We start from the raw sequence: 14,020 nt of genomic DNA, 5'->3' as shown, positions 1-14,020 counted from the left end.
CTGGAGATATTGCACGGACGTGCTGAAGTCCTACACGGCTGTGCAGAAGTCCTGCACGGCCGTGCAAGGACTGGCAGAAAGCTTTAGCTGCTAGAACCTTCCTGCATGGACGTGCAGGACATGGCACGGCTGTGCAAGGTCTTCTAGGCCCTTTTCTTCACCTTTTCTTCGGTTTTGCTCCTTTGTCTCGGCTTCTAACCTCAGTTTATCATCCATATGCTTCAAATGGTCGTCTTTGGACCTAAAAACTCAACAAAAACACTAAAAACCCGTGAAGCAAGGGATACACAAAAATTGCACGAAAATAGAGTAAAAGTGAATCAAAACGCCAATATAAGTAAACAAGGTTCAAAATCACCCTAAAATCATATCGAATAACAAGTTATCAATGGGTGGCATGGGATTCCGTGACCTTAAAGTTTTCACACCAAGCTCTTCTCTCTAAGTAAATGTTGAGACTTTATTCAGATCAATCCTCTTTGCTTCATGCACTCCTTAAGCCTCGTTACTTAAAACATTACTTAGTTTTGGAGGCTTATAGAGGTTTTGATCCGAGTTAAAGTTAGCGTAGCTTGTGGGGTTCCAAACCATTATTTTTTGATGGCCTACGATGGAGGATTGGTAGTGAAATAAATGTTCGTGTTTGGTTGGATGCATGAATATCTAGGACACCCAACAAACCTCCTACACACGGTTTGCTTTATGATTTGAATTTGCGAGTGTAGGAGTTGATGATTGACGCACCTTCTACTAGATGGAACACTGAGGTGCAACGAGAGTTATTTTCACCAGATGAGTGTAAGTCCATTCTTCAAATACCCTTAGTTAGCACTACACCTGATGATTTGTTGTTTTGGTAGCCATGTGAAGATGGTGTTTATAATGTAAAATCTGGATACTGGCTTGGAAGAATGGGTCACATTCATGCCGCCGATGCTGGGGTTGGGGATGTGGAACAAGAAGCTTGGCGCATTATTTGGTACCTCAATGGTCCTCTCAAACTTAGCCACTTCTTTTAGCGAATGTGTAAGGGGCATGCTACGGTTAAGCAAGAACTCTTTCGTAGGCATATAGTAAGGGATGATTTGAGTGGGGTGTGTGAGATAATGAAGTGGAATATGTCATTCATGTGCTTTTAGATTATGGCGCTGCACACGATGTTTAGAATAATAGCCGTTTTCAGTCACTAGTGGGTGATTCTCCAAACTCCTCCTTTCATTCCAAACTTGTGTGGCTTGCGGGTAAGCTAGATCGTGCTAAGCTACGTGTTATGTGCCATAGCATGGTCCCTTTGATTTCGAAGGAATAAGATGCATGATTCTTGAAGGGTAGCTAGCTTATCACTGAACGCTTCTCAAAGGGCTGCCAGCTATGACAAGCTAGCTTGTCGAGGACTATTGTATGTATGGCAAGAAAGTGTTCTTCGGCCAGCCTCGAAGTGCATATCTCTCGTTAACAACGTGGTTACGTCCCTTTGATGGTTTTATTTATATGTGGATACTTATTTAGCTATTTCTTATATGGGTTTGGGGGCAGTGGCGAGAAACCATCGGGGGAGGGGCCCCGGGGAGGGGGGGGGAGATCTTCTTGGCGTTGCAGACCTTGCAGTTAGACAAGTTGAGGGTGTATGGGCGGTGGAGTGTGTAGACTGCACGTTTTGGGCTCTCCGTGGCTCGACGCTATAAGTGTGACACATGTATGGGCGTATGGCTAGAAGGTGATTCTTCTTTTGTCTGTGCTTCAACCAACAACAATTCCAGAGGTTGATCGCCAATTTGGTTGATCATATATGATGATATTAACACGTTATCTAAGTCTTTTAATGCTTTTATTTCTTCTTATGTTCAAAGGGTAGGTAATACGATAACCCACCTTGTAGCGAAAATGAAATACTCATGGTTGGTTAGATTTTATTTGTAAGGGTCGGTTCCCACAAACACAATAAGTACAATAAGCTTTCAGCTATAAGCTAACCACTGATCACGAAGCAATGCGAGTAGTTCGAATTTCCTGTTTATTATCATAGTTTCCCAAGCTTTAACCTAGTAAGTAGTAACAAGCATATATATATCGAGCAGCCGCTAAGCAGTAGGCAAAGAACCCATAACAACGTTTTCTCTTTCTCTTGAATCTCCTGAATTTGAAACCCTCCATTAAAGCAGCAGCTAGAAGCTTTAGAGCTTAGCCTGGGTTTTTGGCCTAGAAATGCTGCAACAACACACAATCAGTTGTATCGATTGGAAGCCATCGCCGGTTGTAGCCCTTGCCACCAGCGCCGACGACTCCCAAGTCGCCGCCGCTAGAGAAGATGGCTCTCTCGAGATTTGGCTCGTATCTCCTGGCTCCGTCGGCTGGCACTGCCAATTGGTATTACTTTTTCTGTGATTGTTTCTTTCTTTTCTTTCAATTTTTGCAAATTCTACAAATTCTGCGTTTTCTTTCATTGTTTTTGATGATGTCGCGGCTTTTGAAAACTTTAGACGATTCACGGCGATCCCAATTCGAGAATTTCTTCGCTTGTTTGGTGCCGCACGAGTTCTAAGGGTTCTTCGTCTGGAAGATTGTTTTCTTCTAGTATTGATGGCTCTGTTTCTGAGTGGGATCTTTATCAATTGAATCAAAAGGTTCTTTTTCTAATTTTATTCGTATTGTGTACTTTAAATTGATAGATTATACTTTGTATTTAATTGTGGAACATGGGTTTTTCATTTTAATGGTTTTTGATTTTAATTGTTTTGTGATGGTAGACTGTGCTGGAATCAGTGGGCGTATCGATATGGCAGATGGCAATTGAACCGTTAAAGAACCGTTGGGGAGATGTCGAACATGAAGCTCATAGCAATGGAAATGGGGTTGTGATAGATAATAATATTGATGATAGTGAAAGTAGCGATGATGATGAAAGTTATGGTAGACTTGAGCTTCATGAAGTGGAGAATCGTCGATTAGCGCTTGCTTGTGATGATGGTTGTGTTAGATTATATACTATCCCTGATACTAATGAGTTGACATACCATAAATCGATGCCTAGGGTTAGCGGTGAGCGCTCTACCTTGTGTCTGTTTTTTAGTTGTTTCAGAATTTGCAGATGTTCACTGTTGTTTGTCTTATAACAGGCCGGGGTCTTAGTGTGACCTGGAGCACTGATGGAAATTTTATTTATTCTGGAAGTAGTGATGGGTATGCTATGCTTTAATTTAAGAATAATCTCTTAATTTGGAGAAAAGATGTTGTGAATTCATGTTAGCTAACACGATAAGCTGTCTAATGTTACTCATTTGTAATATGCAGGTATATTAGATGTTGGGATGCAAAACGCGCTCATGAACTATATAGGATTACTGTTGGTCTTGGAGGTTTGGGAGCAGGATCAGAAATTTGTGTCTGGTCATTACTTGCTCTAAGGTAGTTTTTGAACCAAATTAATCTGTTTCGTATGGTAGCTTATCTAATAGTTGTTCACTTGTAGGACTAGGGGTTAGATTGTATACATTTACCTCTACAAAATTGTCATCGTTGATGCTTTGTTGAGGTCACACTCAATTAGCATATTCACTTTTTTTTTGTTCGTTCACTCATTCAATTGATATGTTGTGATTAGGTGCGGAGTTCTTGTGAGTGCTGATAGTACAGGCAGTGTTCAGTTCTGGGATATTAAGCATGGAACACTATTGCAGGCTCACTCTCTTCACAAAGGTGACTCATTTGCTTTGGCCGCAGCGCCTTCACACAATAGGGTGTTTTCTGCTGGTTCTGATGGAAAGGTATACAAACTCTGAAATGCCATGACGACCAATAAAATTGAATGCATTCTGATGGCTGTTATGTGGGTTGCAAGATGTATATAATGTCATTAATCAGCTGTCTGGAATGTTCACAGAAAGTAGCTCTCCTTTTGTTATTGCATTGTTTTTATACTTGGGTTTTTTGTCTTAGGTTTGTTCTGTTAAGTTGTTGATCATTTGATAGGTTATTTATCAAAGTTATTCCATTGTTTTGTCATATTTCTATATAGTGGTAGGTTCTATGTATTTTCTTAGACTAGCATAATAATTGCATTGTATTTTGCTTATGATCACGTCAAGATAATTGCTACTGTGTCCCTTTTGCCATAAGTAAGGAGTCCATCAATTGGGTTTGCTAAATAAGATGCATGTAGGCTGTGGACAACATTGCTTGTTTAGAATGAAACAATAAATAACCCATGTGGAATTGGTCAGTTTGTTAGTTGATGCTTCCTGTCATCCTGTGTAATAGAATCTGTGGGGTTTATTATGTTAATGGATTTCCTTCCAATACTTTCGAAGTGGATGATCAATTGAAGACACTGATTATGGTTCTTCTGTTGCTTCATTCAACTTTTAGACCTTAGTATGTTAGTGCAGTTGTTTTGTTTGTAAAATATTAATTTGTGAAAGGTTTCAACACTTCAGATATTCTCAATATGTGTTATTATGCAGCAACTAAGGTTAGTGTTGTTTGACAGGTTATCTTATACGAGCTCTCTGATGATGTTCTTGACTCCAGTCATGGTAGTAAGTTGTCTTCTGCAGTCAGGAAGAGATGGGTTTATGTTGATAGCAGAAGTGCTCATACACACGATGTTAGGGCATTGACAGTGGCAGTGCCTATTAGCCAGGAAGGTCTGTCTTTGTGCTACACTTCCGTGCAGCTTTTTTCATGATTGATAGAGCTTGTGTAAGCATCCTCTATGCAATGAAGATTTTAGGTGTGCTTTCCCTAATAATACATGCTGTTTTCCATTGCCAGATTTGCTCCTGGATGAAAAGGTTAAAAGAGTCCGCACAAAAGAAAAGCCTATTGACTTTAGTTATCACAAGTGGGCAAATTTGGGGGTTCCAATGCTTCTGTCAGCTGGTGATGACACTAGAATGTTCGCATATTCTGCCAATGAATTTACGAAATTCTCTCCTCATGATGTATGCCCTGCTCCTCAAAGAGTGCCTGTACATTTGGTCCAAAACTCTGTGTTTAACAAGATGCCATTGCTTCTAGTTCAAGGATCAAATGGAATTGATATCCTGTCTCTTAAATTGGGATATAGTACTGCTCTTGATAAGGCCAATGTTGGACACGCAGCAACTAATTTGTTGGCCCGTGTCAATAGTAAGGGATCTGGAAAGATTACTTGCAGCGCAATTTCTCCTTCTGGGTCACAGTTTTGCTTTTCTAATCATGCCAAACCAAGACTATTTGCATTAAAGAGAGGCGGAGGTTCCAAAAATGCATGGGTTATTGATAAAAGACAACTTCCTGGCAAACTGCCTTATGCTCATGCCCTGGCTTTCACTTCAGATTCGTCTCGATTAATTGTTGCAGGAAGTGATAGAAGAATATATGTAAGCGCTTCCTTTCCTTTTTCATTATATTAGTGTATACTCTGTTATGGCTTCTCCATGTTCACTTTTAATAAAAAAATTTAGGCATAGTAGCTTACTAATGATTTGTTGAACTTAATTTATCTTTAAATGCTAAGCATATACAAGTGGATGATTTGTGAATCCTGTATTCTTTTAGAATGCTAAAATAGTTCAGTAAATGATTGTTGACAACAATTTCAATTGCTAGCGAAAGCTATGACTCTTGCACAAATCTATAAATAAGACTAATAGACTATATTGTTAACAAGTTCCTTTACAATATTAATGAGATTACTAACCCAGTTCTTCGTTCTTTTTATTGACTGTGTTGGTTTTATAAGCTATATAAAAGCTCTTTGTCTTCTATTTGGATTTTTGATTGACGCAGGATTCCTTTATGACCCACTTAAAAGTTTGGTTCCAATGAAGAATTGTCTTGACATTTAGGCCCTATTCTATTCTCCTTATTTTCTATTTCATGTCTAACAGGTTTGTATAAGATAGTTTTGATAAGGGTTACTTAAGTTCAAATTACAACTAGAGCTAGTTTTAAAATGGTTTATTAAGTTCAGGTTAAGTTTAGATTAGATAACTTCTTCTATGTGAAAATCAGGTGAATATGTGCGGATACCATCTTAAACTTCTAATGGAACAAGTTAAGCATGGCAATAGAGTCAAGCGAGTGTAAAGTGCATTACCAATGGTGGCTTTTACGAAGATTTGATCGGTGTCTAGTAGTTAGTTTGCACGGGAACAAAAAGACCAAGAAATGTAAACGTAGGGAAACACAAAGTTTGATTTTTTTTTTTTAAAGATATTTTAAAATTTGAATTAATTGTGCAATTTATGAAAGAATTTTGTTTGTGTGTGACTAAAGTTTTTTGAGAAGGGGGGGGGGGGGGGGGTTATTTGCTTGTAGTCTAAAGAAAACGTTTGTGCGTAAATTTCCTTGAGGTTCAGACTTCAGAGGCTCTTAGGTTTGGAAATAAAATGCAGATATTTTTGTAAAAGTTTCCATGCTTCTTATGATTGTGCCGGACTGCTGGTTGTAAAGAGTAGCTTTGCAGTGGACTTAGGCTGCAGTCTGGCTTGCTTGCTTTCTGTCTCAATCAAGTCATGCTTTTATTGTGACTGGGGATCATTCACATCTCTATATGTAAGCTGTTACTAACTATAATAAGTATGCAAAAACCTGAGGCTTTCTAGTGGGGAGTACTTGTATGTGATCTTATTGTAATTAATTGTGCCATTCGGAATGTATAGTAACATGTTGTGGCATTGGAATATTATAGTTATAGTAATATATTATGGCATTTTGGAATGTGTAGTGTATTCTGAAATTTGGAAACATTATGGCATTTTGGAATGTGTAGTGTATTCTGAAATTTGAAAACTTAATTTATTGGTTTTTCTATTGAATGTATTGGTACTCAATAACACCCATGCTTCCATGGTAAACTATTAAATAAATTTAATTTCTACTTTTTCACAAGTTTCTTAGTAACTATTAATTAAAATCAGTTTCTACTTAGTCTAATCTTGCACTCATTCTCTCTTTCTCTTTTTTAAACTGGGTATTTCTGCTGATAATTTAAATTATGAAATTGTTTCTATATAGGAATTTTTGTTGAGCTTCAAGTTTTGTTTAGACAATTTATGCTCAATTCATTTCACCTATTGTTTACAGGTTGTAGACCTGGGATCTACTGAATTGTTGCACGTTTTCACACCTTGTCGTAAGACACAAGATGAGCATTCACCACCCAGTGAGCCTCCGATCACAAAATTGTTCACAAGTTCTGATGGACAATGGTTGGCTGCTGTAAATTGTTTTGGGGATATATATATCTTCAATATGGAAATACAGAGGTAAGGAGTAGTGCAGTGGACCTTCTTTTTATGTTACTTTCTTGATTAGTAAGTTTATTTGAATTGTAAAACAGCTTAGTTTATGTCCCTTTTTTTTTAATTTTTTTTTTGGAAAAAGGTTTATAGCTTGCAAATATATTACTAGTCCTGGTTTATTGGTAATAGAAGATTGCTTCTGATATGTAGTTTATACTTTATACTTAGTAACATTGAATGCTTTTCACAATGTCCTGTAAGTTACTTGCCTAGCTGTCTTTGGCTCATGCCAGGTGATCTAATTTGGTGTGGGGTTGTTACAGAATAGTTGAGCCCACCAAGAGCCGAATTCCTCAAAATCTCTGATTAATCAATGGGCAGTATTTATTTTACTGTTCTTTTACTGCAATACCCCATTTTATTTAATTAGAAGCTGGCTACATATCCTGGATTGCACTACATGTTTCTTTTTAGAGTGTTATCTGGATGTCCACCTTGCCATGGCTTTTAATTACTGCACATTGGGAGCATTATGTTCCTATCTTGCGCATACGCATTATCCATGTGTCCATCAGGAGGGAAGATGACTACATCAGTACATTGTAGCTAGTGCTTTTTGACAATGTTCTACAATAATGCTTGTGAAGCTCATTAATAAATGCTCATTTACTTTGTTTTGCTGCAATTAGCTTGCCTTTTCTTGATGTTTTACTATTGTATGATCCAGCATATGATCCCTTCTTTCTAACACTGGTGTGACGTATGATATTGATGAATTCTTAAAATAAATTTGCTTACAGCTATCCTGCATGTTTTTCCTGCATTTTTCATTTAATTATGTCTTGCAATTGTCAATGCATGCTTCTTATCTGTATATCTAACCATCCCCCTTATTGCATGAAACAGACAACATTGGTTCATATCAAGATTAGATGGTGCTTCTGTTACCGCTGGTGGCTTCTCTCCCCATAGTAACAATGTGCTTGTCATCACAACATCATCAAACCAAGTTTATGCATTTGACGTAGAGGCCAAACAACTGGGTGAATGGTCAAGAAAAAACTCTTTCACTTTGCCTCAGAGATTCCAGGAATTTCCTGGCGAAGTTATTGGCATCTCATTCCCACCATCAGCAAGTTTGTCATCTATTGTTGTTTATAGCTCAAGGTGTGTTTCCTTTACCTTTCTGTCTAGAAGTTAGCTTGCTTCTATTCATTTCTGGAGACGGCTCTGTGCTTTTTCATGTTTGGCATGGGCAGTATAACTTGATTACAGAATTGCAATTTTGGTAGTTTGTGGGAACTACTCGAGACAAATTGTCCTTAATTTTTAGTGGTTAATGGTTTGAGTTTCAAATTATGCCTCCTTTAAAAGCTGTACATTTCTTCTCACCAATAGTTATTTCCTGCTTTTCTGGCATGTCCCGGTCTTGGTTGCTGTTTATCCCAAAATATTTTTGTCTTTCTCTGGAGATAATAATACTCTTGGTCCTTAATTTCCCGTAGCGTAGGAAGCATGCATAATGGCAATGAACATCCAGCTATTAATATGTATTGAAAATAATAGTTTCTGATTTTGATCATTTTTGGCAACTCTTTTTACTACCTTACTCATTTACACCTTTCTTCTCACTACGTTTACTACCTTAGTACCTTGATCTTACATCTTCCCACTTTTTTACACTCTCTTAGTTTATTCACCTTTTTTCTTACACCCTCTTACCACATCATCACTTACACTCCAATTGCCTTAACCATGCAAAAGCAGTAAATGTTGAGAACTTTCGAAAAAGAGGTAGTATGAAACTATGAACTGTCTATCAGCACTTTTCCTCCAATTGCCTTAACAGTGCTAGCAGTAAATGCTTAGAGCTTTTACAAAAGAGGTAGTATGAAACTATGAATGGTCTAATGGACTATAACATCTAATCAGGAATATAACATGAGTGATAACTCGGTAGGTTGAAAAGTTGATTCATACTCGCCTCTTATTGATTGCCACTTAATTTAGCTGTATCCAAATCGTCTGCAGGCACAGCGAGTATACCCCTGGCGTGCTTAGGTGCTTCATAGGTTGCATAGTGAATATTCATGTCACAGCTGAGCATAAATAAGCGTTGTCCTACCATTTGGGACAAAGTTCTCTTCATGCCACGAAAGATATCATGGCTTTGTTTAGAAAGTAATTAATTGCCTAGATCCGCAAAAAGATTTAATAATAACCTAATTAAATGGTTAGCTACAGAGTTTACTGAAAGTAACATAGGAGACTTGTCTACAGATAATATGCGTTTAATTTCTGGAGATCACGTTTGATGAAATTGATGACAATGATTTTGTTGTGCTGGGAGATGATTAAATCTTCCTGTACTATATTTATAAGGATTATGTCAAGAACAGAACTATGAGCTACACTTTTTTACTTGGTCTTGTGTTACTGCTACAAATAACCTTAGGCATGGCTTATTGTAGTAGTTCTTTCTTTGACACTTGGTACTCCGTAGTTATCATCTTCTATTTGAAACCAGTCTGATAATTTTGGATATGTGCTTCTGTGTTTGACGGGGTGGACAAGCTGTGGGTCTGACTTTTAATGAACTTTTGTTGCAGGGCGATGTGTTTGATTGACTTTGGAATGCCTGTTGAAAGGGATGACAGTAGTGACTTGGTCAAAACAGAAATGCTTAATGGTTTGGACACTGTCTCAAAGAAGCTTTTAAACTCAAATGGAAGGCTGAAGCGCAAGTTGCAACACCCTGATATGTACATAAAGCTGTATGGCAGACGAAATTTTGAATTCGTCCAGTTTAAACATCCTGTTTTATTTGTTGGTCATGTTTCCAAGAGTTCTGTTATTGTCGTAGAAAAACCATGGTTGGAGGTGGTTAAGAATTTCAGTAGCCAACCCATTCACAAACACATATATGGTACTTGAGTTCGTTTACACAAACAAGTGTTGGTATACGAGTTACTCAGCGATGAGTTTTTTTTTTTTTTTTTTTTTTTTTTTGTGGTTTGCCAGGGTTAGGCCTTGTTGGGGCGATCAATTTTGGTGTTGCAGTAATCACTTCTGTGCCTTTTTGGGTAACGAAGAATGTTGTGTATTATGTTCACTAACATTATATCTGTTGTCACATTTTCTAGTTAGAAAAGGGTATGATTTTATTGTCAAACTTCATCTAGGCTGCAGTTTTAGTGCATCTGTAAATAGGGTTCCAAGAACCACTTTGGGATATTTTTTCATTGTAATGATTTCTGTTACTACCCTTAAATTTTTTTTTGTTGACTTCGTTATTTCATTTGATATTTTATTATTAAATAAAAAAGATAACCTTAACTGTGTTAAACCTATATACTTACTCCGTTTTTTATTTATTGCACCACTTGTCTTTTTAGGAAGTTTTACAAATATTGCACCAATTTTATTTTAGAAAACAAAATATCTCTATTCACACTACAAGTACCCAATATACCCTTACTTTTGCCACTTGATTCTTTAGTTCATGCTTACATTACATGGGTAACTTTGTTATTTCACCCATCGCTTTCTTCCCTTTTCCCACTACAAAACAAAAAAAAAGTGTACCAACCTCTATGGTGCAATAATAAAAGAATGGAGGAAGTGTATTCTTTCAAAAACAAAAAATTCTACACCTATGTATGTGGAAGTTGAGAAATTTTAGCATTAACTTTCACTTTAACGTGTGCTAAAGGCATTTTGAACCACTAATACATTGACTTTTGGTCAAACTTTTTTTTTTTTTTTTTTTTTTTTTTTTTTTTTTTTTTTTTGGTGGTGGTGGTGTTGCTGTTGTGTGTTTTTGCTAATTTGTAAGAAAATTTAATTTGAAGTTTATTGGAGGATATATTTTAGGAAATTAATTGGATATATTTAGTTTCCATATTTTATGCTTAGTATATATTTTATGCTTAGCATAATATCTTTTATTATTTTCCTAATTCTATCGGGTTAGGGAAACGGTGTATTATTTATTGGCCATGGCCATCATCATTATGAATCAAGTGATTGAGTTTATTCTATTTATCATATTCTCTCTATAATTTAGCATGGTATCAAGAGCAGGTTAATTTTTTTTTTTTTTTTTTTTTTTTTTTTTTTTTTTTTTGACTCATACAACGACTGGAGATGATGAAACATCATTTTTATCACCCCTTATCAAATACGGCCGTGAGGATTTTTGCATCCAGGGGGGGAAGTATTCGGTTTCTGACGTTAATGCAATTACGGGATTGTTTGGTAATGTTAATGTTCCAAACAATTGTTTGAATGGAAAATTTGACGTTACTTCTTGGATTATTGACACAGGGGCAACTCATCATGTAACCGGAGACAAATCTTGGTTGTTTGATACGCAGAGTTTTGAGTGTCCCGTTGGTCTCCCCAATGGTGACACCGTATTGGCTTCTTTAATTGGTTCTGTCCGTTTGTCGGACAAGCTCATCCTAATCGGGGTTCTTTATGTTCCTAATTTGAGTTGTAATTTGCTTTCTGTGTCACAAATTACAGATAACCTTAATTGTATTGTCCAATTTAATTCTTATATGTGTGTTGTACAGGATCAAACGAAGGAGTTGATTGGAACGGGAGCTAGGAGAGACGGACTATATTATTTTAGCAATTCAGATTTGGTGAATCATGTTGATGTGAACAATGCAAAGTCGACCTTGGAGTTGTGGCATCGTCGAATGGGCCATCCTTCCGAAAAAATGGTTAAGTTACTTCCTCATGTTAATGGCAATTAACAAAATCTTTCTAAAGGGTGTGAGGTATGTATGCGTGCTAAACATCCTAGAGATAAATTTCCTTTGAGTGATGGTAGAGCTTCTAGGATTTTTGAGAAAATACATTGTGATTTGTGGGGTCCGTATCGACATGTTTCTTCATGTGGAGCTCGTTATTTTTTTACTATTGTTGATGATTATTCTCGAGCTGTTTGGATTTACTTGTTGGTTGATAAAACTGAGGTTTTTCGAATGTTTTTAGCATTTGTTGCAATGGTTGATAGACAATTTTCTCAAACCATTAAGGTTGTGCAAAGTGATAATGGCACTGAATTTAATTGCTTGCGTGATTATTTTAGTGCTACTGGAATTATTTTTCAAACCTCTTGTGTGGGGACTCCACAACAAAATGGGAGGTTCGAGAGAAAACATAAACATATTCTTGAAGTTGGGAGAGCTTTGAGGTTTCAAGCTAATTTGCCTATTTATTTTTGGGGGGAATGTGTTCTTGCCGCTGCTCACCTAATTAATCGTACACCCACTCCCTTGTTACAAAATAAAACTCCATTTGAAATTTTGTTCAATAAACCACCCTTATTTGATGCACTTCGTACTTTTGGATGTCTATGCTTTGCTCATAATCAGAAAACAAATGGAGACAAATTTGCTAGTCGCAGTAGAAAATGTGTGTTTGTAGGATATCCGTTTGGTAAAAAGGGATGGAGGTTGTTTGATTTGGCTACAAAAGAATTTTTTGTTTCAAGGGATGTGAAATTTGTTGAAGAAGTCTTCCCTTTTGTGAGTCCCGAGGTTGTGAATATTGCAAATAATGAGTATGAAGAACATAATATTCATGATGATTTTTCACAAATTATTTATGACGAATTAGAGGTTGGGGATTTACTGGATGAGCAAGCAGTTCACTCACCAAGCCCAATCCCAGTTTCAGCAGCCACGGACTACCCATCGCACGCTGGGCCTCCTTTCCATCAGCCCGGTTTACTTTCTGACCAGACCGATGGATTTCCATCGCCCGATGGGTCCACGGGCAAGCAGCCCACTGCTCATGCTGAGTCTTCAGCGTATGTTGGGCCTCTTGGGCAGCCCGATTCAGCTATTTCAGATCAGTCCACTATTCAATCCGGTCCTCTTGAGCAAGATGATTTGAATGGCTCTAATAATCAACAATTGGGTCGTGGTTTCCGCCAAAAGTTTCCAACTGTTAAGCATCGTGATTTTGTGACACATACGGTTTTTGCTAAAAGTCCGTCTCCGTCCACTCCGTCTCCAATCCCTCCTTCAGGTACGCCTTATCCTCTAGCACACTATATAAATTGTGACATGTTTTCTGTGAATTATCGCAAATTTCTTGCAGCTGTTGTTTTGGGAAAGGATCCAAAATCCTTTAAAGAAGCGATGAAATCCGAAGGTTGGCGAAATTCTATGAAAGAAGAAATAAGGGCATTGGAAGATAATGGGACTTGGACATTGGAGCATCTTCCTCCCGGCAAGAAAGCTCTAGGTTGTCAATGGGTGTATAAGACGAAATTTTTGTCTAATGGTGATATTGAACGTCTCAAGTCGCGTTTGGTTGTTTTTGGTAATCATCAAAGAGAAGGCATTGATTATGGTGAGACCTTTGCTCCGGTTGCAAAAATGACTACTATTCGCGCTTTTCTTGCTATAGCAGTTTCAAAAAACTGGGAGATTCAGCAGATGGATGTTCATAATGCTTTCCTACATGGTGATCTAGAAGAGGAGGTGTACATGAAATTACCTCCTGGTTTTGAGAGCTCGGATTCGAGTTTGGTGTGTCGTTTGAGAAAGTCTTTGTATGGGTTGAAACAAGCTCCAAGATGTTGGTTTTCAAAGCTCACTACGGCTCTGAAAGGGTACGATTTTATTCAATCTTACTCTGATTATTCTCTTTTCACATACACTAAAGGCAATGTTCAGATTAATGTCTTAGTTTATGTTGATGATCTTATTATTTCTGGGAATGATTCCGCTGCATTAAATGTGTTCAAAGCTTATCTTGGTGATTGTTTTAAG

At 37.4% G+C, this 14,020-nt stretch overlaps 1 protein-coding gene across 1 annotated transcript; it reads left to right on the top strand.

Moving 5' to 3' along the window:
• Window positions 1-2,079: 2,079 nt before the first annotated feature.
• LOC145615031 (WD repeat-containing protein PCN-like) lies at window positions 2,080-10,519 on the top strand. Its single transcript, XM_081670112.1, has 11 exons — window positions 2,080-2,367; window positions 2,481-2,624; window positions 2,748-3,039; window positions 3,117-3,180; window positions 3,292-3,405; window positions 3,602-3,764; window positions 4,487-4,643; window positions 4,771-5,360; window positions 7,069-7,250; window positions 8,133-8,393; window positions 9,836-10,519. Exons 1-11 carry the CDS (start codon window positions 2,206-2,208, stop codon window positions 10,158-10,160), a joined length of 2,454 nt encoding a protein of 817 aa, XP_081526238.1. The 5' UTR covers window positions 2,080-2,205; the 3' UTR covers window positions 10,161-10,519.
• The last annotated feature ends 3,501 nt before the right edge of the window (window positions 10,520-14,020 follow it).

Source organism: Chenopodium album, chromosome 25, assembly GCF_948465745.1.
Source record: "Chenopodium album chromosome 25, dcCheAlbu1.1, whole genome shotgun sequence".
Taxonomy (NCBI): Eukaryota; Viridiplantae; Streptophyta; class Magnoliopsida; order Caryophyllales; family Amaranthaceae; genus Chenopodium; species Chenopodium album.
The sequence above is the reverse complement of the archived record's forward strand: the minus strand, read 5'-3'. Positions and strand labels throughout refer to the sequence as shown.